Below are 27,931 nucleotides of genomic sequence, written 5' to 3'. Positions count from 1 at the left end.
CCTGTTCAGGGAGATGGCAAATGAGACAAAGCAGAGGCTACAAGGGAATATAATATTGTTGGCTTCTTTATTCTTTTTAAGTCCCCAGACCTAGATTTTCACACAGGTTCTGCTACACACCAGTGCTAACAAACTTAGCTTCTCTAACCCTGATGTCCCATAAAGCAGAGCTGTGAGATTTCAAAGACTTCTTGTTTCTTTTCTTCAAGCCAATTAAAAAATGGCGCCAGCCTCCAGCTGAAGACCAGAGTATGCAAAGTACTTATTAAATGTTTCATCTCCAGAGGGATACAAGAAAGCATTAGTTTACCTTGTTTTTATGGGATTCATTAACCTGTTAACAGTTTTTTCCTTATCATGTTATAAATACAACTGATAGGGAAGAAATATAATATGTGTTTAAAGAATAACTCCATCTACCTATCTCAGTTTATGGGAAACAAGAGTAAGAAACAAATACTGTTTTTCTTAAAAGTAGAAGGTGGCAACCATCTGTTAAGGAATACGCTGATAAATACACAGTAGCTTATATTTCAAAATCCAAGTAGCTTTTAACTACCAGAAGAGCCCATAGCGCATTAATAGCAAAGAATTCCTATGTCAAGGATAGGTACATAAACACCAAGCTTTGTATCGAAGCCAGCTCTTCGTTAGTCCACATCCTCCAAGTACAAACACTGCTTATCTCCAAAGACTGCTACCTTCATCCAATTGCACCCCCTTCATCCTGCATGGACACTATCTCTCACTCTTAACATTAGTGCCTACTCTGATCACAAGCATATGAACGCTCTCGCAGCAGGAAAGGCCGAAATACAATTACCAAGAAGGACCAGGTTTAGCTTACTATAGGTCATTAGTTTATTCACTAAGCACATACAGTACTGATGCAAATCCTGGATTAAAACTATACTGTAGGAGACTATTAGCCTATCACAACTCGAGAACATGGCCCTAAAAGAGAGGCTGGAGGAGGGAGGGCAAACTAGCTTTTCACAAAAAGCCACACACACTATCATATTTAAAAGTGAACTATGTCTCCTAGGCATCACTAGCTTCTCAGACAGAATCTTGTAAGGATTCCATTTCTTCAGTTCTTTAAAACAAATAGGTGAGGGCTGGGAAGACAGCTCAGGAAAAAGCTGGGTGTGGTGGCACACATTTGTAACCTCAGTAAGCTCTGGCTTCAGTGAGATCCTACCTCAAAAAGGAAGGTGGAAGCAATTTAGAAAGACATCCAACATGGACCTTTGGCCTCTGCACACACATCCACGTGCATACCCCCACATGCTTGTCCAAAACACACACAATGTAAATAAATACATAAGGCAAGCCCAAGTGCAGGGCCACTATGCATTCCAAGTGAGAAAACTTACCTTACATAAACATATTCTATAAACAGCACTGTGCCCGATAGACTTAAATTTTATTTTATCTTATTTCATTTCATTATTTTTTGAGACCAGGTTTCATGTGGCCCAGACTGGCCATAAGTTCACTATACAGCTGAGGATGACCATAAACTTCTGATCCTCTTGAGTGTGAGGACCACTATCATCTCCCACAGGTGTTACAGACATGCCGAGGGGCCTTGAAAAGGGATAGGATGCTGCATGCTGAATGCTACCACCGCCCAGCATGAACCAAAGGCAAAAAGCATCAGGAGTGGCACCCTGCCTTACCTTCTGGTTCACTCTCTGACCCAGAAACACTGCCGTAGCTGCTCATCAGTGAACACAGGGCCGGTGTCACCTCCTTAGGTACTATAGTCCTTTGTGGTTTCTCCTCTTTGTCAGACTCTACGACAGAAAGGAAAGAACCATGATTCAAAGAGGGGAGCCTAGGGCGACTGCTACCATTATAAAGAAAGCTGACTTCTCGTTGTAAGTGAAACAAAAAGAAGTCATTTCTGATGATTTCTTTCATCTTCCCCCACAAAAAGTCTAGGAGGGCTAAAAACTTTGTCCTTGTTTTAAATCTTAAGCTAAGCAGTTTTTTACTCCAGGGGCAACAGGGACAAATGTAACTACACAGCCTAACTTATCATGCTTTGTGGGATATAGAATATGGGCCTTTCCTAAATTAATTTACACAGTCCCTGATATTACAGGAAGTGGGGAAAGCCAAAACACTCATTGAGTGTTAGTGGGACAAGATCGTTAACTCTGAACACTAAATTTAGGAATAAATATAAAATTCTACTTTTTATTGTTTAATATTTAAACAAATCAAACATTTAAAGCATTCTATGGACTCAAAGAGTTCACTGAAATGAATCTAACCCAAACTTCTAAGAGCTCAGTTCAACAAGGCACCATGAAAAGATGGAAAGTACTGAAGAGCCTGCCAAAGGGAGGGTAAAGGCAGCCCAGAAAGCCTCTCAGTAGCCCCAGGACGCCACCCATTACATTCATTTTTGGCAGTTCTAAAACATTAGCACTGATCTAGACAAGGCATTAAACAAAGCTGGACTGAAGACAATATGCAACTTGTCTACTTAATGAACCAAATTCAGCCCACAACCATTCATTATGAAGTGCTTTAAGCCTGAGCAGTCAATATTCCTCAAGCCAGTCTAGGGAAACCAAAACATGTCACTAGGAAATGTACGTATCTTTTTATGTGAGCATTGGCTGTGTACCTCCACATAAGGTACACATGAGGGATAAAGACTTATCTACCACCCACACTACCAAAATGTTAACTGATGTATTAACAATGTCTCAAACTATTCCTTGTTGATTTTAAGCTAGATGAACCTCATCTTGCATATTAATAAGGAGAAAGGAAATTATGCAGTTTTTATATGCACATTATGAATGTTACCACGCAGTCTGTTCCTCCACTGTTTAAATGACCAGACAACATAAACTCTTCCAAGACCTAAAGAAAGAAACCAATCCCATAGCAGCCAAATGTTATATTCTTTAAAAGCTTGATCTCACTTAGATCTTATCAATCCTGCGATCTCATATGGCTTTTACAATTCTCCTGCCTCAGTTTCCCAAGTGCTGGGATTCTAGGGACAGACCCCCACACACCCAGTTTTGGTTTGGTTTGGTTTTTTGACAACAAAAAGGAGAAGCCCTTGAGGGCTCATCAGAGGTCCATGACATCACTGACTTATTACTGGTGATGTTTCATTTCATTGCTGCGTGATCTGCCCAGTTTCTCTATGTCTATGAAGTTAGGATCTCCCTCTTCATTATTCCATTCTTGAAATGAGCTACTACTGCACACTTCAATTTGAGTATCCACTCAAGTAAAAAGTGCCAGAAAACTTTTGACATATGTTAAAAGCACCGTAGTACTCAGTAGGTGTTTGAGGAACAGGTACTCTGAAGTAGTGTAATTATTTTAAAACATTTATTACTATGGTATTCTAGTGATTATTTTGTGTTTCTCTCATTTTTTTTCTACATATTTACACTGCAATTATTCTCTAAGAAAGATCTGTCCCTTGAGCTGGAGCTATGGCCCAGTAGTTAAGGACACTTGCTGCTCTTGCAAAGGATAAGTTTGGTTCCCGGGACCCACATAAGGTAGTTCACAACTGCCTGTAACTCCAGTCCCAAGGGACCCAACAACCTCTTCTGGCCTTCATGGGCACTTCATGCACATGGTGTGTGCGCATGCATGCACAGTGTACAGACACACACTTTTAAAAAAAGAAAGATCTGTCCCTTTCCTTCATATCTATCTATCCAAATATCCAAATACGTCTTTAAATCAATATAGACTCATAGATTTTACTTTGGGAGGGATGTCCATAACTTACCATTATCTATTCTGTCATTTCAATTGTTACAACTTCCTTTACTGAAGGATTCTTTAGAGCACCCTTCTGAGTATGTCCTGGACCGTTCGGTCCTATACTGTCTTATTTACTGGAAAGGCCTCATTATATGGCCCAGGCCCTTGGCCTCCTGAGTGTTGGGATCATAGGCATGCGCTACCATGGTGATCTTTGTATTTTTTTAGAGAACTTCATGACACCATGAGACACTCACTCGAGGCTAACCCTTGTGCTTTTTCTGCTCTAGACTACCATTCTTCTAAAGGATTCTGGTTTGAGGAGAAAAGTATTTGAAACTTACACCTTGAGTGTTAGGTGTACTAGGAGGGTCACAAAGCTCACTGTACCCGACCACCTCCCCAGAAGACAAGACGTGGAAGCTAATGTGCACAAAGAACTCGTGTTCTTTCTCTCAAATATTTAGGGGACACACCACAAGTACACTGAAAGTATACCAGGCACGCTGGGGCATGTGTGTAATTCCAGCACTCAAAAGGCTGAGCAAAAGAACTGTGAGTTCAAGGCCACCACCGACTACAGGAAGAAACCCTATCTCAAAAACCAAACCACTCTCTCCTAATCTATTAACAATAACATTAACTTAAAAATAAGATAGCGAGGGGTTGGGAGGTGTTATTCCAAAATTCCCTGGGATCTGCCTATAAATACTCATATAAATACTTTAGCACCCAACCTGAAGACGGTCAAAGGCATGGCACCAACAGATAAAACACTCAAGAAACAAACAAACAAACAAAAAATCCTCTTGTGCTTAAAAAAAATAAAAGCAGCTAAACCCAATTCTCTGAAATAAAAAATACCAGTATAAACAGATTATCAACCAAAATCATGAAATCAAAATTCATAGTTAGCACAAAATACTGACTCTAACAATCTTATTATTAAAGTTCCGTGTTCTCACTGATCAAAAGAAAAACACCAGATCTACCATTAGACCAGTAGTCAGTCATCAATGCCTGTCTGTTTCTCTCTCACACATCAGTTATGATCAAACACATGGTTGGCGGGACATGAAACTTCCAAGCTCTTCCTTGACACTCTTTAGGAAACTGCCCCATGTAGCGCAGCTCTCTGCATTCTGTCCTCTGAGATGTTGAGAGCAGTTCTACTATTCAGGCACGGTTCACTGACTCACCGTCCACTGGAGAGCAACTCAACCTTCAGCACCTCTCCCCTCCCTGGAAGTCATGTGGCCAGCTCCCATGAAGCCGCTCAGGGCTGCTGGCACCTCAGACTCAGGAAGCCCTTTCCCAAAAGCATGAATAGAGTTCTTTGAAGTCCCCATTTTTTTTCTTTTTAAACTATAGTGCTAAGCAAGCAAAATGTAGGATCCCCACAGGCCCCTCTCCCTTTTAATCATTTTATTTTATGTGTATGAATATATTTTGTCTGCATGTATGTATTACGTCACATGCATGCTTTTGGTGCCCAAAGTTGTGAGTATCATGGGGGTGCTTGGAACCAAACTTGGGTCAGGTCCCCTACAAGGGCAGCAACTGCTCTCGTCGATGTTCAGCCTCCCATAAGTCCCTTCTAAAACGAGGACAGGAAAACCTCCCTTGAAGAGGTAGTCACTGTCTTACTCAGCAGCTTCCCACCTGGTTTCTTTCTGCAGCTTCTCTCTATGCATGATGTTTGTCCTCCTACCTGACAGTGCCTCTAGGGGAGAAACTATCACACTCTCTAGCACCAAGATTTATAATTAAGTTGACTAAAGAAAATGCAGCCTGGGGATATAGCTCAGTGGTAGATCACCCGCCTATCATGCTTAAGGCCCTGAGTTGATCACCACAGGGGGTAAAAAGCATTATATTGGGGGGAAAATAATCACCACATAGCACCTCCCATGGGAACTTTGCTTTACACTCTTGCATTCTCAAGAAAGAAAGTTAAGGATCAACACTGCGTTAGTTACTTTCCTGTTGCTCCGATGAAACACCATGACCAAACAAACTTATGAAAGAAAGCATCGGTCTTTCAGTTCTGGAGGGCCAGAGTTCACGACGGTGGAATAAAAGCACGGCTGCAGGAAGGCTGAGCTCACTGCAAACCACAGCACGAGGCAGAAGGAACTGGGAATGGCGGGTGGGGTGGGGTGGGGTAGGGCGAGGAGTTTGAAACCTCAAAGCCCGCCCCCAAGGACACACCTCCTAATCCTTCCCAAACTTTCTCACCAACTGAGGACCAAGTATTCAAACATGAGCCTTGGGGGTCATTCATTCAAACCACCACCTGCACTGAGGACTGTGACGACCTGAACAAAGTCACCTTGACTTCAGCCTGTGACAGGATTGCTCTTCCAGTGCTCTATGGCAATGTTGGTTTGGACAATGAAATACTAACAAGTTAGACTGTCTGTTTTCTAGATACCAGGCTCTGCATGCACAGAAGTTTGAGGCCATTTTACTGACCAGCTACTTTCTAACTCACACAACAAACCTATAAATTAATAAAAATGTAACATAAAATTTTAAGCAAACTGGGTCCTAACTAGTTGTAGTGGTCTGAATGAGATGTCCCCTGTAAGTCTCAGGAATTTGAGTATTTGGTCCCCAGTTGTTGGCTGTTTGGGGAAGGTGAGGCAATGTGGCCTTACTGGAAGAAGTTATGTCACTGGGGAAGGGCCTAGGGTTTCAAAAGACTCGTGAGACTTTAAGTTGGGTCTCCCTGTCTCCTGTTTGTGGTTCCACATGTGAGCGCTCAGCTGCTGCCCCTGCCACCTGCTGTGCTACCTCTACTCCACCATCATGGATCTAGCCCTCTAGAACTGTAAGCACAAAACAAGCCTTCCACCTATAAGCTGCCTTGGCTGTGCTGTTTTATCACAGCAACAGAAAAATAACTAATACAAAAGCTGGTACCAGAAAGCTGGCCACTGCTGTGACAGACCTGACCAAATGGTTTTTGTAGTAATGTAGAAGGCTTTGCAACTGTGGACCAGAAAAGCGGGTCAACATTGTAAACAGAGGTGAATGGGCCATCCTGGCAGGAGCTTAAAGACTGTGAAAGACTTTGGCAACTTCTAAAGTTGGACTAAATGCATCTTGCATTATCATGTGGCCACCAGTTTATGGTGGCCAGGGAGTGGAACGTGAGGGTTTGAATGGGAGATTCTCCTAAGACTTGGGCATTTGAATACTTGGTCCCCAGTTGGCTGTTCAGGGAGAATTAAGAGGTGTTGTTTTGCTGAGGGGTGGTTCTGAGGTTTCAAAAGTCTCAACATTTGAGTTAGGCCTCTCTGCCTCCTGCCACCTCTGCTCTACAATCACAAAACCTAAGGCTCTGAAGCCATACACCCCAAGTAAACCCTTCCAGCTGTAAGCTGCCTTGGTCATGGGGTTTTATCACAGCAACAGAAACACAATTAATACACTAGTGAACACCACAGAGACTAAAGTAAGAACAACAACCCCCAGTAGACTAGTATGTAGAACATACAAAGAAATCAGATAACACAAAGTTGATGAGAAGCCATACTCAAAGCTGATCAATCTGGAGACTCCAATGACTGCAACGATGCCTTCTCCTGGTTCAAAGCAGCTACTGAGCACACGAAGTACAACAGAAGGTGAGTTAGGCAGGGATTCCCCAAGCTTGATGTGAGACCAGAACTACTACCTTGTTTAAAATACAAGGGCTCATGTCTGGACTAAGTTCCAAGGCAGAAAAAGTACAACATGGAAGAAAGTGGGAGAACTTTACTTTCACTTTTCTGCTGTTCAAAAAAATGTTCTCCCTCTCTCTTTCTTTCTTCCTTTGAGATGGGGTCTCACTGGGTAGTTCTGATTAGCCTGGAACTCCCTATGTGGCCCAGGCTAGCCATGACTCATCTGCCTCTGCTTCCTGAGTGTCGGGATTTATTCATAAGTGAACTTGTGCTTAGTGTCAGCTGCCATGGGAAGCACTGGACTGTGCTATCTCAGGTCAACACCACTGACAAGTAGAGAAACTAGATGCTAAGCTGGGTGGTGGTGCACACCTTTAATCCCACCCAGCACCCAGGAGGCAGAGGCAGGCAGATCTCTGTGAGTTTGAGGCCAGCCTGGTCTACAAAGCAAGTTCCAGGAAGGGCGTAATAGCTTTACTCACAGAGAAACCTTGTCTAAAACAAAAAAAGAGAGAGAGAGAGAGAAACTAGATGCTAAGGCTGGGTGGCTCTGGCCAGGGGGGGGGAGGGAAGCTGCTTCCAAAGAGGAGGAAGGGCCAGCCAGGTAGCACTCAGCTGCAATCCTGGTACTTAAAAGCTAAGGCAGGAGGATCAGTCTCAAGGTTGAGGCCAGTCTGGGCTACACAGCAAGAGCCTGTCTTAAAAACAAACAAACAAACAAACAATCTGCCCTTTCCTTGGTCATATCATATCATAAGAATGAGCTTCTGTTTTTCTTCTATTTGGGGGTGGAAGGGTTGACCCAGGTCTTTGTGCTCCTCCACTGAGCTACAGCCGTAGTCAGGAAGGGTCTTTCTAAAGTCCCTCCCACATCTTCACATTTTTCAGACAAACTCAGACCTCACATTTAGAGCACATGGACAGTACTAGTGCTGAACTATGAGTCAGACTCCTAGGTTCAAGTTCTGGCTCTGCACTAGCTAGCAATGTGACCAGAGTACAAGCTTAGGCTCTGTGCTCTTCATCTCTAAATGGACGAAATGCCGCCCACATCAAAGGTCCTTACAGGAAAGAACCAATACACACCAAGAACACGGAGCACGGCCAGCAGCTCACTCAGTAAGTACGGGTGTGCTTCATTTTTTGTAGTTGGAGTTTTTCCCAGTCCCACTCGGGCCCACAGCCACTCATACCCAAGTAAACACACAGAGACTTATATTCCTTATAAACTGTATGGCTGTGGCAGGCTTCTTGCTATCTAGTTCTTATTATCTTAAATTAACCCATTTCTATTAACCTGTAAGTTGTGGCTTACTGGTACTTTACATCTTGCTTCTCACGGTGGTGGCTGGCAGCATATCATGACTCAGCTTTGCTCCTCCCAGAATTCCCCTCTCTGCTTGTCCTGCCTATACCATCCTTCCTGCCTGGCTACTGGCCAATCTGTGTTTTATTTATCAATCAATCATAGCAACACATTCACAGCATACAGAAAGACATCCCCAGCAATTTTTAACAATTCCTACTGAATTATATCCCATTATAACCAACTCAACATTCTACTGTGCCAAGATCCTTTTCCAATCTAACTCAGTCAATGATTAGCCATCCCCTCATACTTAATGGATCTGAATTTTCCACAGAGGGCTATGATAACGGTATTAATATGATTGTGTGCGTGTGTGCACACACGCCTGTAATTGTGTTATTTTCCCACTTAGCTTACCAGAGTCACTGCGTATCAAAGTACCGAGAGGGTCTGCGGACGGAGCTTCGGCCTTAGCATCTCCGGCATGGCTGCCTAGTCCAGTGGCTGCTCTTTGTCTAGCCCTACCATTTTTCCATCTGGGATGTCTACCAGGACTTCTGATCTTTGCCATCTGGGAATGTCTGGACATGCCTTTCATTTTGCTGGAGGAAGAAAAGAATGGAACAAAAGAAACATGGGTGTGAAATTGACCACTTAGCCCCTGAGATGTGAAAGAGACCAAAGGCTCACATGCCACAACATACATCTTACTCATTTCCAGCTACAGGTTCCCATGAGTGTTTTGAGCCCGGAAACCAGGCCATGTTGTGCCATCATTGTGAGAGCTTAGCTGGTGGCATGCACATACTGTACATAAACATGTCTTAAGAGTTTACTAAACTCACCCATTATTATCTACTCTGCTCCTTAAAACCGGAGCTTCAAAGTTTGCGAAGCACTGACAAGTCTGTCACCTTCAGCAGATGCTCTCAACAAGAAACATTCAGGTCCTCTGAGCAGAAGGAAGATGATGTCTGATGGATCTACACAAAAGAATGAACCCTAAACAGGAAGTATTTCATACAACCACAGCCATTAGCCACCAATCCTTAACTGTGACTGAGCTGTGCCACAACCAAGCCAATGTGCTGGACACCAACCCGATCCAAAACGCTAGTGAAAAGTATTTCCCGTTGTCTGAGTTTGTTTGTTTGTTTAAGGACATGATTAAGAGCACAAAGGTGAGCGGGAGGCCGCGGTGGGGAAGATGGCGGACGGGAAGGCGGGAGAGGAGAAGCCAGAGAAGCCGCAGCGAGCCGGAGCCGCTGGAGGACCTGAAGAAGCAGCAGAAAAACTTGTGAAAACTAAGACTGTTTCTTCCAGTAATGGAGGGGAAAATTCCAGTCGCAGCGCCGAAAAGCGATCAGCTGACGAAGAAGCTGCAGACCTCCCAACAAAGCCTACAAAGATCTCCAAGTTTGGATTTGCCATAAGTAGTCAGACGACAAAGAAAGCATCAGCCATATCCATCAAACTTGGATCAAATAAGCCTAAGGAATCGGTTCTAACTCTTGCTCCAAAAACCCTTTCAGTAGCAGCCGCTTTCAATGAAGATGAAGATAGTGAACCAGAAGAAACGCCTCCAGAAGCAAAGATGAGGATGAAGAATATTGGAAGGGACACACTAACATCAGCAGGACCAAACTCCTTTAATAAAGGAAAGCATGGCTTTTCCGATAATCAGAAGCTGTGGGAGCAAAATATAAAATCTCATCTTGGAAATGTACATGACCAACACAATTAAATGAAGTGTTTTGAGACTGGGGTGTGGGTGGGTGCAATTAGAAGGAACAGTCTCCTTTTGTAAAGAATGGTGTAAGACTAGCTTTGGAGCTGGTTTTTCTTTTCTTTTCTTTTTTCTTTTAAGATTGAGTGGTACACTAATAAATGAGAGTTTGAAATTAGAGGTAATTTATGTTTTATATACAGATTTCAAGACATTTGCTAATTTTGTAGTTTCATGTGATTAGTTTCCAAAGGTTACAGATAATAAAGAAATCAGAAGTGGTACCTTTCTAAGAATTGCATTTTTTTTAAGACACAACTATTAGCACATTAAGAGGGAAGCCAAAAGTTACTGTCTCCTTAAAACTGAGCAGTCCCTCTCCTGACTCCACTCCCTCATCACTTGGACTGTCTGGCTCCCAGGAGCAGCCTCGTAGATAGGATTGGATTGAGAAGACGATGTTACTGGACTATCGCCTGAGTAAATTTAGATACAATTAAAATAAACCTTTTCCTATGGGAATTTCATTGTTCTGGGTTATCATATACTAGTATTGCATTGCTATCAGTGGGTACCGACGCTTTGCTCTTTAAAAAAAAAAAAAAAAAAAAAATATATATATATGTCAAAAATTCTTATGTGAAGTATTATTAAAAATAGCCCACTTGACTTTAATGGAGGTTGTCTCTGTTCAGGAGTCTTCAAAGAACACTATTTGCTACCAAAGTAAATCAGTATTTTGAATGTGCTTCTTTTGGTTTTTATACTAGTTCCTATACGCATTTCCACCAGAACTTGAGGCAAATCGTAAGGAAGCTGTTTCTTTTAAAGTAAAAACCCCACCAAAAACATCAGTGTACATACTGCTTTAAGTATTTAAAAGGTTAAATACCAAAAAAAGGAAAAAGTTATAACATTGTATGAAGACAGATAAGGCAATGCACTTTCTGTGACTTTTGAAGCATTTAAGTTACTAACTTATTAGATCCAATTTGAATTGAACTCACAAGATTTATTTGTACAACTCCATGGCTTATTTTAAGTATTTACATGCTGACCAGTGATTTCAAAAGCACACTTTAATGACTGAAACAGGACAGGAAATGCTTCTTCAAACATATTTTCATTATGAAGTCTCTCACCACATATACTCTTAGATTTGTGTATTGCAGAGTGTTTGTTTTGTATTTTTGTATTGTATATGGGCTTTTTCAATATGTACAGTTAATGCATCTTTAATAGTCACAGACAAAAGAAATGGTAAGATTTCCTTGAAAATTACAATGTTAAAATTGGAGGCAGCTTCAGTAAGTTTCATTGGTGGTAATTATTCACTAGGCATTTTTTAATGTAATAACTTCTAAGAAGCAACCTGCGGATATTCCTAACACTCTGTTCACTACATTTAAGTTTACATAATAAGCCCCAAAGAAAACAATGGAAATGTACATAACACTGTTAGTTCTTACATGATTTAAGTATATCAAGATTCATAAATTTAACTTTTATGTAGGCAAACTGTTCATTTGTCCATTTTATTGTTTATTGAAATAACATCTCTCCTACATATTCTTTACTTGATTCAAATGACATATTAACCTGAGGTCAAGATGAGGAGAGAGAGATGACTGAGCTGAATGTCTTTACTAAAATTACAATAAATTTTGTCAAACCTGGAAAAAAAAATAATAATAAAAAGAGCACAAAGGCCAGAAAAATTAAGAGGGATATCTCTAATGTATACCAGCCACTCCAAGACAGTATCTATGTATGCACTCCTGAAAATCAAGGACAATAAGCCCTTTGAGGCTAGAGTGGCAGCTCAGGAGTTAAGAGCACTTCCTTCCCTACCAGAGGACTAAAGTTCAGTTCCCAGCATCCACACTGGGCGGTTTACAATTGCCTGTAACTCTAGCTCCAGAGGATTATCAATATGTTTAAAACACAAAACCAAAAAACAATTAAAAACAGTCAAACACTTGAAGTGGTACCTCACCAAAAGAATATCCACAGAAGATGCTCAATATTTTTAGCAATGTTACCAAGTGCTGAGCAACATACAGAGAGATTGAATGCAGTGAGAAGAAGTCTAAATTACTCCAACCACTTGGCAAACTATTAAAGCTCATCATATAGATAACCTATGACATATCATCTGGTACGTGAAAAAATGAAAATGAACATTAACAGCCACAGAAGACACGTAAAAGAAATGTTCATAGGAATTTGAATCATAACAACCCAAACTGAAAACACCACATTATCACCAATAGAATACATCTCACAACTGAATTCTATATAACAGTATAAATTTATAACTATACATAGCATGGATGTATCTCATAAAGTAATTTTGAGTCACAAAAAACACATTTATTCAAGAATGTATAGTGTATGATTTCATTTACGTAATTCTAAGAATAGAAATAATATGTGATAATGAAAACAAAAACAAGGTTAACGTTTATGGGGAACACTAGACAGGACAGGGCTTTAGGGAGCTTGGTAAAGTAAGACATTCTGTGTATCAATACATGTGGCAGGTATGGATGCATATGCATTTGTGTGTGTGCGTGTGCATGTGACTGAGAGAGCAAGCACTCATCAAGCTCTGCATTTAAGATTTGTATATTTAACTTATAAGGCAAGCAATAAAATGGAAAATTCTGAACAAAAAAGTGCAAGCAAGGGAAAGGAGGCTCACACATTACTGACAGAAGAGCACAGTCTGGCAGCCATGACAGATCTACTTCTTTTTAATAAGCAACTGGCTAACAGCTTGATGCCAATAGGGAATTGGCTAAAACAATCCTGTGGGACATCCTTAACTATGCTTCCTAAACATGCCTGAAATGAACGTTCTCCAGGGAGGATTTTGATCGTCTGAGGATGCACAGGGCAGACAGCACCCCCATGGTAGAGACTGCCCCATCTCCCCATGCTGTAAGAAGGCTCTCTGGGGAGACTAACAGGGAGACAAGGACGGAGAGGCCTTGTGCAGAACTCACAACATGTGCAGAGGGTAACAGTATTTTAAGATCCAATTCAAACAATTTTAAAGCAGAGGTTGCAGAGCAAGATTGCAGAGTGGGTAATACACACCGGCGTGTCTTTTCTTACTCTGTAGGCACGTGCTTTATAGAAAGCTGAGAACACCTATGCAGGCACTCCAAGAACTCACCCATACTGTGTTGTTGTCAAGACTTCTCCTCTCTTCTCCTTTTCAAGCTGTAACTTTTTCTTCCTTTCAATATTGGCCAGAGTTGGGTAGTTTCTAGAATAAAAATAATCAGTTATTATTATAAATTTTTAATTACTTCTAAAATTTAAGAGAAAAATGCAGTTTATGAGTCAATGTTACTCAAAGCTGTCCACACACTCTGCAACCAGGTAAGGAGTGTATGCTAGAATTTCAACTGCATACTCCACACAACATGTGCAAACTGTTCTTAACGTCCGTTTATCATGTACCCATACATAAGAAACAACCTGCCTAGTCAATTACTTTTGCAAAATACATGCTATACACATGCAAACTCACCACAGTATGAGACAGTTCTCAAAAAAGTCTACTGAGGAGGACAGGAAACACATAAGAAGAGCTGTAGCTAAGATAAAATATAGTTAAGCACCCAGGAGAGTGGGACAATTTCAAAATGAAGAAATTCTCAAAGAAAGGGACACAAAATGGTGCTAACAGACAATACTCAGGTGGAAAAGCTTGGAATTTGTTCTAAGTAAACCAAGTAATACAAACAACTCAAGACGACAGAGAGAGGACCACGACCCAGGGAATTATTTTATATGAAACATAATTTAACCAAAGGGAATTGAACTACCAAAGAACAGTCATCCCAAAACATGCCTACAAAGTTTGTACTCAATCCAACAGGTTACAGAAAGCTGCAGCAAAGTTCTAGAGGGCTGGAAAGATAGATGGCTTAGTGGTTAGGAGCACTAACAGCTCTCCAAAGGACACAGGTTCAATTCCCAGCATCCATCTAGTCACTACGTCCTAGTGGCTCACAACTATCTGTAACTCCATTTTCAGGGGACACAACACTCTCTTCTGACCTCCCTAGGCAATAGGTACAGAGATATACATGCAGGCAAAACATTCATTTACATAAAATAAGTTAATCTGTTGGGCATGGTGGCACATGCCTTTAATCCCAGAACTCAGGAGGCACAGGCAGATATCTGTGAGTTCCAGGCCGACTTGGTCTATACAGTGAGTTCCAGGACAGCCAGTCCTATGTAGAGAGATCCTATCTCAAAAAAAAAAAAAAAAGTTCTACACATACACGTGGCTAAGAGTGAGATCAGACCTGACAGCCATGCACAAACTGAATGGCTTTCCCTGTTTGCTGGCACAAACATACAGAGCCGCCAGCCCTAGAATCTCACAATGAGACACAAGTCTTCACAACATAGAAACCAGGAAAGAGGGAACGGCTCTCACCATCAGAAACATCAACAAGAGTTCTGCCACTTTCTCTAAGACGCTTTCTCTACCTTCTTTTACATTGTATTACTGGACTGGGGTTGCAGCTCAGAGAGAATGCTCAGCAAGCATTTGCCCTAGGTTCACCCGTCATTATTCCTACACTAACAAGTGTATCTGCATTACTAACTCGAGCACACACAGGGACTCCTGGAGTTAGTTACACTGGAGAGAGGACTGGGAACGGCTTTGCTTAGTGGTAAAAGAATCCGGGGAAAAGGCAATGAATTTCACTAAGGGCGGTGCTTAGCACGTGCCAGCCATAAATAACCTCCATAAATAAGAGGCGATGACTGCACATGCTGTAAGTAAGTGCAATGGGAAAGGGGCAAGGTCATACAGGACGAGAACCTGAAAGCAGTCGCAACACATACTTGCAAAAGCAAACGTGACCTAAGGCTACACAAGTGGATGAGTGTGAATTCTTCCCTGACACTCAAAACTGGCCAGGCATTGCCAGGATACTGTGTCAGTTTGGTGGAAAGACAATGCTGAGAAGAACTGAAACTTGGAAGGGGCTCAGAGAAGACTAAGAGGGCAGAAATGAAAACCTCTGTAGCAAGATGAAAGGCGCCACTGCCACCAGTAAAGGTGAGGCGTGATTAAAAACAGCCTGATGTGAGGACGGTCAGCAGCCGTTCCCCGTCTGCAGCCTGAACACAGAGAAGCAGGAGTGGGAAGCAGTGTGCGCTGTAGTGGCTAGGCACGGAGCTCAGAGCTCCTCGACACCCTCCGAGCAAAGGGGACAAGCTCAGTTTCTCAGGGTACACGTGAAAACATACAAACATTACTAGGGAAAAAAAAAAATCAGTTATGGCCGGGCTGTGGTGGCGCACACCTGTAATCCCAGCACTCGGGAGGCAGAGAGAAGTGGGTCTCTGTGAGTTCGAGGCCAGCCTGGGCTACCAAGTGAGTTCCAGGAAAGACGCAAAGCTACACAGAGAAACCCTGTCTGGGGGGGGGGGGGGGGTAGATCAGTTATGTCTTAGAGTATGTAGTTCCATGCAGCCGTGACTTAGTGCAGGGTCTCCTGCTAGAGAAGAGCAGTGGGAAGCTAACACTGCCAAAGGTGAGACTTTCAACAGCCTTCTCTGTGTCTTGTTTCGTCTTTAATCACCCTTCTCCCTGTACTTCTTGTCCTCACTAGCCTAAGTGGATTGGTCCTGATGATACCAGACACTCATTCTGTCTCCTGTCCTTGTGTTTCTTTCTTTCTCGGTTTTTCAAGACAGGGATTCTCTGGGTAGCTTCAGGCGTTCTAGATCTTGCTCTGTAAGCTAGGCTGGCCTCGAACTCACAAAGATCCGCCTGCCTCTGCCTCTTGAGTACTGACTGATACTGAAGGCGTGTGCCACCACTGCACAGCTGTGCTTGTATTTCTTACCTCTGACTTGTCCTGCCTATGCCCTGGGACTCCAGTGATGCCCTTATGTGGCAGAGACCACCTTTGGGAGAGACTATGCCAACCGTTACCTCAGCATGCATGATCCAACTTTCCCCTATACTCAAAGTACTTTACTGACTTTTTCTCCTAGGCCTGTTCTCTACAGAACACAATTCCTCTTTTCTCTCATCAAAACAAAACTGCTCTAACACAAGCTTATGCTAATGTATATGTTAATTTCAAAGTCTTCCTGAATGCCAGAGATAGAACATTACTGAGGGGCAGACGCTTCTGTCTGGCCGTCCGTCGCATGAACTGGGAACACCTGAGTGAGCAATGAAGGAAACAGAACAGCTCCACCTAGTGGACTTCTGCCCTGGGAGGCAGGGGCCACTCCGTTTACAAGTGTCTATCTCACAGTTCAGGAGTGAGGAGCTCCTTTCGCTTTATTTATTTATTTATTTATTTATTTATTTTTGCTTTGTTGGGGGAAGCTTTGGTTTTAAACACAGTGGGCATCTCCAACTTTGGCTAATCTGAATAGAATAAAATAAAGATGAAGGAATAAAGGCAAAGATGTAATTTCTTCAGCACTTTTTTCTGGTTTTAAAGCCTCAGTCCTGGGATTCTTTCACAGGTTTTCTAGCAGAGCAGCTACACAGACATTAGCATTCTAGAATGTCAAAGAACACACTGGCTTCCTCAAGAGGAAGCCCTCACAGAACAGTAGCGTTCAAATTAAAAAGCAGTTTGCTAAACAAACCATTGTGGAATTCACTTTTTAGGGTACACTCTTCAAAAGCTGAGCTTGAAGCAATGTAAAATACATACTTGAATGAAAATACCTTTATGTGACACAGTATCATGTACTATGGATATATAGAATGGAAACTTAAAATAAATTGGGGCTGGAGAGATGCTCAGTGGTTAAGAGTACTGGCTGCTCTTCCGAAGGTCCAGGTTCGATTCCCAGCATCTACATGGTGGCTCACAACCATGTGTAACTCCAGTTCCAGGCGATTCAACACCCTTATCTGGCCTCTTTGGGCACAAAGCATACAAGTGATATACAACATGCACCCATACATATACACATAAAATAAAATAAAAACTAAAATTCTTTCAGTTCTTTAAAAATGTTATTTTTAAAGTGTCAAAAAATAAAGATAAAATAAATTAAGAATAGGTACCTAGAAATAATATTTCATAATATGTTTTTAAAAACTGCTTAATAAGAGTATATGTCTTAAAAAGCTATCCAATGAGCCCAAAATAAAATGTTTTCCACATTCCTTCTTTCCTGCTAACCCACCCCACCTCTCCCTTTCTAGAAGAGGTCTTACTTTATTATCCGCAGGCAGACCAGCACAAGGTCACCCCAGCTTTCCCACCCCAGCCTCCTGCACCCCAGAACAAAGACATCCATGCCCACGCTCAGGTCCAATATCCTACTAATGAATGTGTCACCAACACTGCTGAGTATGTGACAGGGTAAGAAGCTGAGAAGTAAATGTCAAAGAACCCCAAAGGAACTAAAAGGTGCTTTAAAAAAAAAAAAAAAAAAAAAAAAACCCTCCAGAACGCTCACTAACACGGCACCATCACAGGTACAAATTAAACTCCACCCCAAACTGCCACTCCAGTGTCCTCAAGTTCCCAGTCCGTAATTAATTCCACTCCACCACTCAGCTCTTGTGCCCGCTCCTTTTCCAGCACTTCTGAATACGTGCATCTACACTCTGGAATCCAGAACCGACACACCTGTTCTCCATGGAGCGTTACCAGCAATCAGTAACCCTTGCTCCTGCCCATCCTCTAGTCAAGAGGGTAGAGCTTTGTTCTGAAAAGCAACAAACTTAAAACTGTGCCACCTCCATCAGCTCCACTGCCACTAAAGATGACCAAGCAACCTGCTTCTAGACAATGAGGTCTGAGTGGAAATCTAGTTCAAGCTGAAACACACCCACTGCTCTCCTAATGGAAGCTGAAAATTAGGCTTTTTTTTTTTGCTTATCCTGTCTAGAATGTGAATGTAATAGAATGATAAATGGGAACCTCCGACAGGCAAGATCACAACGAGGCAGGGAAGAGCAGTAAGAACAGCTTGCCCAGTGGTGTCAACAGCAGGAACAGTGCCTTCAACTTGCTCTTTATGAGAAAGGATGGGCCACTTTGCACTAAGCTATGAAGGCAAGGCTGCTGCTCCTTCTGGAGAACATGGTCCCTGATGCAAACCCTCCAGCCAGACCCTTCTCTCTAGCTTCTCCAGGTCAACCAGCACAGCTTGAGTTCAAACCTCTCCCCAACAGTTTCCTTTAAAGTGAAGTATATACTTACTACATGACCACCCAACCCCACTCCCAAGTACTTATCCAATGCAAATAAAAGCCATATTCAAAACACAAGCTCATACATGAATGTCTATGGGGGCTTTATCAATTCCAAATACTGGAATCCAGTCTCAACCGGGAAATGAAGAGAAAACTGTGATTGATATAGCCATACAACGGGACAGAAGAATACTCAGAAATGCGAATGACCGAGTGAGTACACACCCACGTGTGACTTCTGAATCTCAAAAGTCTATATGGTGTATGATAGCACTTAGGTTACTTTCTTCAAAGGTATATTTGATTGGCGATTGCCCAGTAGTAGGGAGACCCGTCATGAAAGGCAGGACTGAACTGAAGCAACATGGCCTACTTGTGCCAGTGTTCAAATAACTGCGCTTCAAAAGAATAAATTACTTGTCATGTGCATTATCCCTTAAGTGTGGGGTGAGTGGCTTACTTCTCACAGAAAGCCAAATATATTGATGGCACTGCTTTCCAAAGACTCCCTTTGCAAAGTACTCTAACTAAGAAAAGTATCCTTCAAGCCAGGCGGCAGTGGTGGTGCACACCTTTCATCCCAGCACTCAGGAGGCAGAGGCAGGGGGATCTCTGTGAGTTCAAGGCCAGCCTGGGCTACAGAGTGAGTTCTAGGACAGCCAGGGCTACACAGAGAACCCTGCCTGAAAACACAACACAACACAACTGTGACTAAGCATTATTATCCCGATGTGCTAAAGGTAGTGTTTCAACTGCATATAGATTCCTAGGCCCCTCATATTCACTAGTTCCCATTAGAGTGAGTCTCTGGTTTTGGTGATCTTAGCCATAATCAGTAAAATGCTTGCCTTCTCAATTACAAAACGCTGGCTTGTGAGAAGGCTTAGTAAATAATAGCACCTGTGGCCAGGTCCCATGACCTGAGCTCAATTCCTAGAAAGAACCAACTCCCTTCAGTTACCCCCCCTGACCTCCACACACCCACACACATACACACAAATAAAAATGTAAACTAAGTAGAAAGGAAATGTTTACCCCTACCCTCAAGATAAACCACTGCCAAGCAATGATTAAAAGACGTGATTTCCATCATCACATGGTCAAAGGCTGCTAAGATCTTATCAGCACTGGTTCTCCGAGAAACCGTTTTTTTTTTTCCTTGATTCACTTGCTGCATGAACCACCAGGGGGAGTTCTTGAGTCATTTAAGAACGAGGCTTTTAAACAGGGACTGATGGAATCTAGTATTGAAAACCACAGCAGTGAGCCAACAGGATGGCTCCAGGGTAGAAGCACCTGCCACCAAGCCTGACAACCTGTGTCAATCCCAGGAACCCACAGGGCAGAAGGAGAGAGCTGACTCTTACAGACTGTCCTCTGACCTCCATGGTGACACGAACACCCCCCCCACACACACACACCTACACACCTTTAAAAAAAGGAACAAAACTACAGAAGTTTTTAAATATCAGATACATTATTGACTTCAAACCATGATTATGAATCAGTACAACACATTTTGACCAAATTCTCTAAAATAAAGGCACTGTTCAAAAATAACTTAATATGAGTTTCTCCAATTACTTTCTTGTGTACTGAAACAGAATTATAATGATAATGAAATAATCTTAAACCCCATTTACATATAGTAATATTACAGGCTCCCCTTTTGTCTAAGGCACCAGGTGATATAAACAGCCACATAAAAGATGTCCTTACTTCTCCAATACTTATTCAAGAATACACAATGCAAAATAGTTCTCCAGTGGACAATACTGCATATCTATACTAAACAGACTGAGAGGAGGCCATATTTAAAGACGGGAAAGGCTTTCCTGTAGACTCAGGATGAGTAAAAAAGGCCCAAAGGGCAGGAGCTCAGGGCTGAGGCAGTAAGCAGGAAATCATGGCGGCAGAAGCTCACCTCTGTGACAAGAGCAGCGTCATGACAAAACTAATGAACCAAGAGCTCAGCTGGACCCGGGACCTTCACTCTCTGCAATCAAGAGGGAGAGGCAGGGGGTTCCCTGTGAGTTCAAGGACAGCCAAGGCTGTTACACAGAGAAACCCTGTCTTGAAAAACAAGACAAAAAAAAAAAAAACCTCAAAACCCTACAAAGTTCAGCTGGCTGAGTGGCACAGCTTATGATCCCAACTCCTGGGAAGCTGAGTCAGGACTGCCGTAAGTTGGAGACTAGCCTGGTCTACATATTGAGTTCCAGACCAGCCAGGGCTATGTAGTAAGACCTGTGTTAAACAAGCCCACATTTAGAATTCTGTTTACCAATTCTGTTGTAGAATACTATTTTAAGGTGTGTTACTTTTGTTTATGTTGCATTTGTTGAACTCTGTGAAGCTGTGTTACTACTCTGCCTGTCTAAAACACCTGATGGGCTAATAAAGAGCTGAACCCAACAGTGAGGCAGGAGAAAGGATAGGTGGGGCTGGCAGGCAGAAAGGATAAATAGAAGGAGTAATCTGAGAAAAAGAGAAAGAAGAGCTAGCAGCCAGAGAAGGAGGAGGACATCAGGGGCCAGCCACCCAGCTGCACAGCGAGCGACAGAGTAAGATTTCCTGAAGCTAGAGAATGGAAAAGCCCAGAGGCAAAAGGTAGATGGGATAAATTAAGTCAAGGAAAGCTCGCAAGAAACTAAGCCAAGCTAAGGCCAGGCATTCATAATTAAGAATAAGCTTCTGTGGGTGATTTATTTGGGAGCTGGATGGCGGGTCCCACAAAAAAGACACACAACTAACAACAAATTCTACAGAGTTTTGGCATTTTGGCTAAGAGAAAATAGTGTAACAAATAATTATAACTGGCTAAGGAAAACAAGTGTAACAATTATACAAGTGGTGGCTGTATAACTGAGTAACAACTACAAATGGACACCTCACTTCCTACCGGAGGAGAACCAAGTAGAGCAAGCCCTGAAGCTCCCACTTCAAGTCGCCCCTGAAGCAGCCTGCACCACCTGTTCACCTGCAGAGGCCATCACGACTGTGTGGCTTTCTCAAGAGGACTTAGCAGGAGCTCCGACACTGACAGGGCTGATGTGAAGACCAGAAGGAGCTCACTACAAAGACCAGAGCTTTGGATGGGAAACCATTTTCATGTCCCTCAAGAGAATTAAAGGACAGGAGTTCAAACACAGTCTGTGCTACCAAGTGCGTCAATTTAATTATCTTTCTCAAGCTCTAGGACTAGCTTCCTGCTAGGCTGGAGGGGAAATACCTGCAATCTAGCTACTCAAGACGAGGAAAAGGATCAGGAGTTCAAACACAGCCTGGGCTGCTGAGTGAGTCAACATCAGCCTGAGTAATTCAGGGAGTCCCCGTTTTAAAAATAATTTAAAGAGAGGCTGGAGAGATGATTCAGTGGTTGAGAACACTGGCTGCTCTTCCAAAGGACCCAGGTTCAATTCCCAACAAATACACCGTGGCACACAACCATTGATAGATAACTCCAGTTCCAGGGGATGCAATGCCTTCTCTGGCCTCCTCAGACACCGAGCATACATGGTGCATAAACACACATACCAGTAAAACAGACACATAAAGTAATAATTCAGAGGCATTTTTAAATTAAAGACAGCTAGGGATTGTAGGACAGTGGCAGGACATTTGTCTAGTTAATCCCAGTGCTACAAAATGAAACTTTTTCAAACAAATGACTTCTTGTTTTCATATCTGACTTTCCTTTCTCTGTTAATTCTAGGAAAAGAGTACTGTGCTTGTTTGGTTGAGAATGGCCCCGACTGCGGTACTGTTTGAAGAGGTTATGGAGCCTTGCTGGAGGCCTGACGTCTCTGGTAGCTGACTTTCTGGGCTGATAGCGTCGCCCACTTCTAGCTCACATTGTTTCCTGGTTTACCAACAGGAGATGATGAGCCGCTGCCTGCTGCCATGCCATTCCTGCCATCACAGACTCGAACTCCCGGCACCCAGACCAAACTACACCTTCTTTCCCAAGTTGCTTCTGGGTATTTTATCAAAGCAACAGAAAACAAACTGATATGAGTAAGTGATTCTAAGTGCACCTTTTCATTCTAATAGCGCTACCTCAGTCTTCTGCCACAGGATCAAATACATGAGGAGACTGTCAAATGGAGTTCCGGGCAGATTTTTCCCAATAAACTGCGGCCAGACATCAACTATGCCGTCTCTGCTAATACACGTAAAGGCACAAGTTACACAGTAAGGCTCACGTCTCTTAAACATTAACTACAGGGATGAATTCCTGGACTTTTTACAGGTAAGGACAAATACATACACTGCTGTGCTCACTCTGCCTAGCAAGGAAGTCATTCAGCTGTGTGTTTAAAGAAAATAAATAAATAAATATAGCCATGCATTACAACATTTACTATTATTACAAGCCCACCATTGCCCCAGCCGCTACACGTCTAGTAGGAAGCCTGAGAGCTCTCTCTGGAGTCCACATAGGCCCTTTATGGCACAGCCCTTATTTAAATGGAAAGTTCCCGTAACTCTCCCCCAAACTACATCCAATAGCCTCATAATACTGTAGCTTTCAGTTCTTTTCTCATATTAGCATTACAAAATAATTCAATGGACTTCACTATCTAATAAAGATGTTTATTTTTAAATCATCAACTAACACTATTCTCATCCATAAAGTACCACTACTGAAGGACACAAAATCAAGCCGAGTCACTTTCAGTGAAAGGTCTACAATGTTATAAAAGACCACATTTCTCTTTTCCTATTCATTAGAGCCAGGCTGGCCATTAGTCTTGCCACAGTAAAAGAGAGTTATGCATTAGTTAACAACTCTACTCACTTTCTTCTTTCTTCCCTCCATCTTGCAATCTCTTCTGGTGTGTCTAGTTTGATCTTCCTCATTCCCGGAGCATGCATCTAAGGGCAGAAAGCCTGCTGAACATCAGGAAGCATACTGTGTGCTCAGAACTGAACGCAGCACTGCACCCAACATACACTGACAAGCAGAACATATGTTAAGCTAACCAGCAGTCTCACCATGCCTTATCCCTTAAAGGAAGAGCAACCATTTCTCGTGTAGCTGGATCAATGCTAATGATAGGGAGGACAGCAGTGTAATTTTTATTACATAGATGCATAACCCATTTTTTCAACTGACATTAAATACCCACCAAGCAAAGTTGAAGGTGACAGATAAAAAAAATTAGTAGACATGATCATTTTTCACAAGTCTTTTGTTTATTTGTGTGTGTGTGTGTGTGTGTGTGTGTGTGTGTGTGTGTGTGTAAGGGCCCTCAGACACCAGGACACCAGATCCCTGAAGCAGTAGTTACAGGCAGTTGCATGCTGTCCAGGGTATGTATATGTGCTGGAAACTGAACTGAAGTCATCTGGAGGGGCACTATAAGCTCTTAACTGCTAAGCCATCTTGTCAGCACCCAGCCATGGTCATTTGAAGAAGCATGGCATGGTCAAACCAGCACACAACTTGCAAGTGCAAGAATCTGTTCTGGGTAGGCAAGTCATTCTTCTCAACCTGCAAGAGGAGCTAATATCTATCTACTCTGCAGGGTTTGAGACTAAAATACAGTAAGAGATGCGAAACTTCCTTACAAAGTACAAACACCACAAGAACCTTACTTATTATTAGCACACATGGAGGGCACATTTAAAAGGTGAGAAAAGCCGTACGAACTTACATTTTTCCAATGGAACTGGACAATCTTCTCGTGTGCACTGAAGGAACAGTCCACTTCAGGACACTGAAAGTTTAACAACAAAAAGACAATTTACGATGGCCACGATTTAACGGTTCACACCACCACGGCCTACAGACTATGGTCAGCCGGCGATTTTTCCACCTGTGCTAGCTACCTCACGCCTTCATTCTGAGTCCAGCAGCAAAACAAAGGAATGGCATCCTCGTTGGGAGCAGCACAGCTACTCATCTCATTTCCTCCTCCTTTCCCTCTGAGGGAAACTAAACCATTCCTAATGAGTTTACTGAGGCATTCCTGCAAATGAATGTTTCCAAAACAAGAATTTCCTTTAAAAAAACAAAACGAAAACTTTCCAACATTCCAACATTTTTTAACTCATCTGGTTGTATTTAGAGAACAGCACCACACAGTGAGCTGCAGGTCAAGACAGCAACAGAGGGAAAGTGTTCAGAGGTGCTCAGGCGACTGCAGGGGAGGCCCAGCTCTCCTCTCACAGAGCCATGGAGGGCCTACACAGGTCACCACAACTCTCACAGAACCGTGGGTTTCTGACCCTCAAATCCCAGGCACTGTCCCCATGGGTCAAATCATCTAACATTTCTTCCTGGAAAAACTATGAACTTAGGAGGAAAATGAGCTTGGTCCTTGTACCAAAAACACAAATCAAGGGCCATTTCTACATCAGTTCAGAACAACCAGGAAAACCTACTTTTGTATGTTCAGACATGTGTATGTCATATTTTTCTTGATTTTTAAAGCCACGATCACAGGTATCACAGAAAAAGTGGAAAACTGGTTCCTTTCTTTTCTGCAAACAAACAACAAAAAAAAGCAGTAAGACTGTGGTAGGAAATCTCTGTTCAACCAAACACAACTGTTCCAGAAATACATATTTGATCTGTTTTAAAACATACTCCTGGGGTGGGGGCTTCTTTTATTTTTTTAGCAATACAGCAAAAGTAGGATACAAACAAATTTACTAATTCAAACTATAAGATTTCAAGTTAGGTACCCAACGAAGATTTGGTATAGCATCTGTCAAGATCTAAAAGTACCGATTTAAGGTTTAAAAAAAAGGAAAAAGCGCTTCACAGGGAACGTTATTATACTAGAATCACTAATACCAGAAATAATCTCCAATTTTTAAATGTTATGTTACTGTAACATTAAATGGACTGTTAATAGATTATACTGTACCTGTGTAATACTAATAACACAAGTTATACAGTTCTCACAATAAGAGAGTATTAATGTCAAGCTCTACACCAGCAGTTCTCAACCTGTGGGTCATGACCCCTTTGTGTGTGTGTGGGGGGAGATCACATATCAAATATTTACAATTGGTAACAGCAACAAAATTACAGTTATGTAGCAACAATGAAATAATTTCATAGTTGGGGGTCACCACAACATGAGAAACTGTATTAAAGGGTCACAGCATCAGGAAGGTTGAGAACCATTGTTCTAGACGGTACTCAACCTACCCTAAAGTAATTGTACAACTTATACAAAGAAGAAACGATTCAGACCATAATAAAGAAAACCTATTTCAATATAGTATTTGGCTTGTGACATATAACCAGGCATTATTCCTCATTTGAAAAAAATGGCTTCCAGGCTGGAGAGATGCCTCAGCAGGTAAAAGCACCTGCGGCTAAGCCTTAGGACCTGAGTTCAATCCCAGAACCCACATGGTAGGAGAGAACTGATGCCTGCAAGTTGTTCTCATACCTCCACACATATGCACCCACCCCCAACAAAAATAAATGTAAAATAAGAAAAAAGGCTTTCACACCAATGACAAATGCCCATTACTGAAAAATAAAAGCCTTACAACCAGGACAAACATTAATAGCACAACAAATCCTGTCTGAATTCAAGATATTATGTGCACAGTTTGGGAAAATGTAAACTCTCCTAAGTTAGAAACATTAGATTATAGCTTAATTGAGTTTAATGAGAAAAAAGGGAGATCTGCTTTTATATCAAAGGAAGACTCTTCTATGATAAAAAGCAACAAGATTAGGAAAAATAAAAGATTTGTCATTACAATTTGGGCTTCCAACTCAGTAAAAAGCTGGAACTTCCAGTGTTCTCTTAATTCCAGCTATCAGGCCCATTCTTTGTAATCTTTTAAACGTCACTGAAGTTTAATAATATTCATATTTATTTGAAAGCATAGTGCTCAATTATGCTTGTATACCCAAACGGATTTAACGTTCTTTCTTTCTGTAATTTCAGCATTTGTTTTTCAAAACTATTTTGCTTTAACTTTTTTACTTACAGTTAAGCTCCTTAAAAATCCTATCCACTAAAATTCCACATGTCCATAACAGATGTGAAACACTCCGACAGTTAAAACACAAAATATGAAGCAATAAACATAAGGATCAAATCGCCACATTCACCAGCTCAGAAATACCTTCTTTTTCTGTTTTCTGTTTTGGGGCAAACTGAAGCCATTGACTGTTGCATCTTGTGTTCGTGGAAAATAAGACTGTGTAACTAAAAAATAAAAGAGAGTCACTTAAGAATGCAAATGTACCATTATTTATTAATCACTTATTTTCCTTAGATTATAAAAAAAAAAGTGCAGGTAGCGTGTGAGTAGTGCAGGTCCCCATGGAGGCCAGGAGACGGTAATCGGCTCCTCTGGGGCTGGAATTACAGGCAGTTGAGAGCCACCTAAAGAGAGTGTTGAGACCCGAACTCTGGTCCTCCACTGTAAGTGCAATAGATTCTCCTCACCGCTGAGCCCTTTCTCCAGCCTCTACCAATCCCTTTCCACTGCACAGATACAATCGTAACTACTTTCTAACACGTAGTCTTATTTCCTGGATTGCATCCTTCCTACATTATGGAGATAGAAAGCCCCCAAAAGGTAAGGGTTTTTTGTATGTTTTATTCATTGCTATGTCAGTAGCCCCCAGTAAATAGTTGGGCTGAATTAATAAACTTTGGATGAGCAGATAGCGGGAAACCTTCTAGTGGGATACATTTTGAATACTCATTACCAGCCTCCAAAAATACAGGGCAGAGCTGAGAGATAAAAGGGGGAAACTGAGGGGTGGAAAAAAAAAAAAAGAAAAGAAAGCAAAAGCGTAGCACTAGGAACAGCAGCTTACCCGAAGAGTAGTAGTAGGACATGGGATACGTAGGGAATCCATTAGGAGACAGCCCCCAGTACCAAGGCGTCGAGGCTTGGAAGTTCCAGGCCGGCTGGCCGCTGAACTGAGGTTGAACCTGGGCATCGAAAGGAGGCTGCGCCGCGGGAAGAATCTGAGCGTCGAACGGGGGAAGCGCTCCAGAGAGAGGCTGGGTCTGCACGTGGGGCTGTCCCGTCTGGCACGGCTCAGACTCCGCCGCCGCCGCCGCCGCCGCCGCCGCCGGGGACGACAGAGGAGGTGGCGGCGGTGGCAGCATGGCCCAGTACACCCAGTTGTCCTGCGGCGGGGCAGTTTCGCCCGGAGTCCCCAGCACGGAAGTCAGCTCGGGGGCTAAAGGCCACCCGGCGGGAGTGGACTCAGCCATGCCTCCTAGCAAGCGGAGATCCCAGCGTGCAATTGTGGCGCC

At 42.4% G+C, this 27,931-nt stretch overlaps 2 protein-coding genes across 3 annotated transcripts in view; one reads left to right on the top strand and one right to left on the bottom strand.

Moving 5' to 3' along the window:
- Positions 1-27,921, bottom strand: part of Nufip1 (nuclear FMR1 interacting protein 1) — a 37,230-nt gene extending 9,309 nt beyond the window's left edge. The window contains exons 1-8 of the mRNA XM_036199697.1: positions 27,484-27,921; positions 26,781-26,863; positions 25,068-25,166; positions 24,338-24,400; positions 23,479-23,555; positions 13,641-13,733; positions 9,151-9,335; positions 1,683-1,799 (exon numbers count right to left, since the gene is read on the bottom strand). Of these exons, the coding sequence (XP_036055590.1) occupies positions 1,683-1,799; positions 9,151-9,335; positions 13,641-13,733; positions 23,479-23,555; positions 24,338-24,400; positions 25,068-25,166; positions 26,781-26,863; positions 27,484-27,889 (1,123 nt within the window). The 5' untranslated portion in view covers positions 27,890-27,921. The remainder of the gene's footprint in view (positions 1-1,682; positions 1,800-9,150; positions 9,336-13,640; positions 13,734-23,478; positions 23,556-24,337; positions 24,401-25,067; positions 25,167-26,780; positions 26,864-27,483) is intronic.
- LOC118591414 (PEST proteolytic signal-containing nuclear protein-like) lies at positions 9,940-10,477 on the top strand. Of its 2 annotated transcripts, none has more exons than XM_036199700.1 (2): positions 9,940-10,166; positions 10,266-10,477. In XM_036199700.1, the coding sequence occupies exons 1-2, from the start codon at positions 9,941-9,943 to the stop codon at positions 10,475-10,477; spliced, it is 438 nt and encodes a 145-aa protein (XP_036055593.1). In that variant the 5' UTR covers position 9,940. The 2 variants fall into 2 exon arrangements, with proteins under 2 accessions (XP_036055593.1, XP_036055592.1); XM_036199699.1 differs by having other exon boundaries at positions 9,940-10,221; positions 10,297-10,477.
- Positions 27,922-27,931: the final 10 nt, after the last annotated feature.

Source organism: Onychomys torridus, chromosome 9 (assembly GCF_903995425.1).
Source record: "Onychomys torridus chromosome 9, mOncTor1.1, whole genome shotgun sequence".
Lineage (NCBI taxonomy): Eukaryota > Metazoa > Chordata > Mammalia > Rodentia > Cricetidae > Onychomys > Onychomys torridus.
The sequence above is the reverse complement of the archived record's forward strand: the minus strand, read 5'-3'. Positions and strand labels throughout refer to the sequence as shown.

What these genes read in the sequence shown, in the direction of transcription:
- LOC118591414 (XM_036199699.1), top strand. Translation starts at nt 9,941, where the DNA reads ATGGCGGACGGGAAGGCGGGAGAGGAGAAGCCAGAGAAGCCGCAGCGA. An exon ending in ATCAAACTTGGATCAAATAA is followed by an intron (nt 10,222 to 10,296) that starts GCCTAAGGAATC and finishes AGATGAAGATAG; the next exon opens with TGAACCAGAAGAAACGCCTC.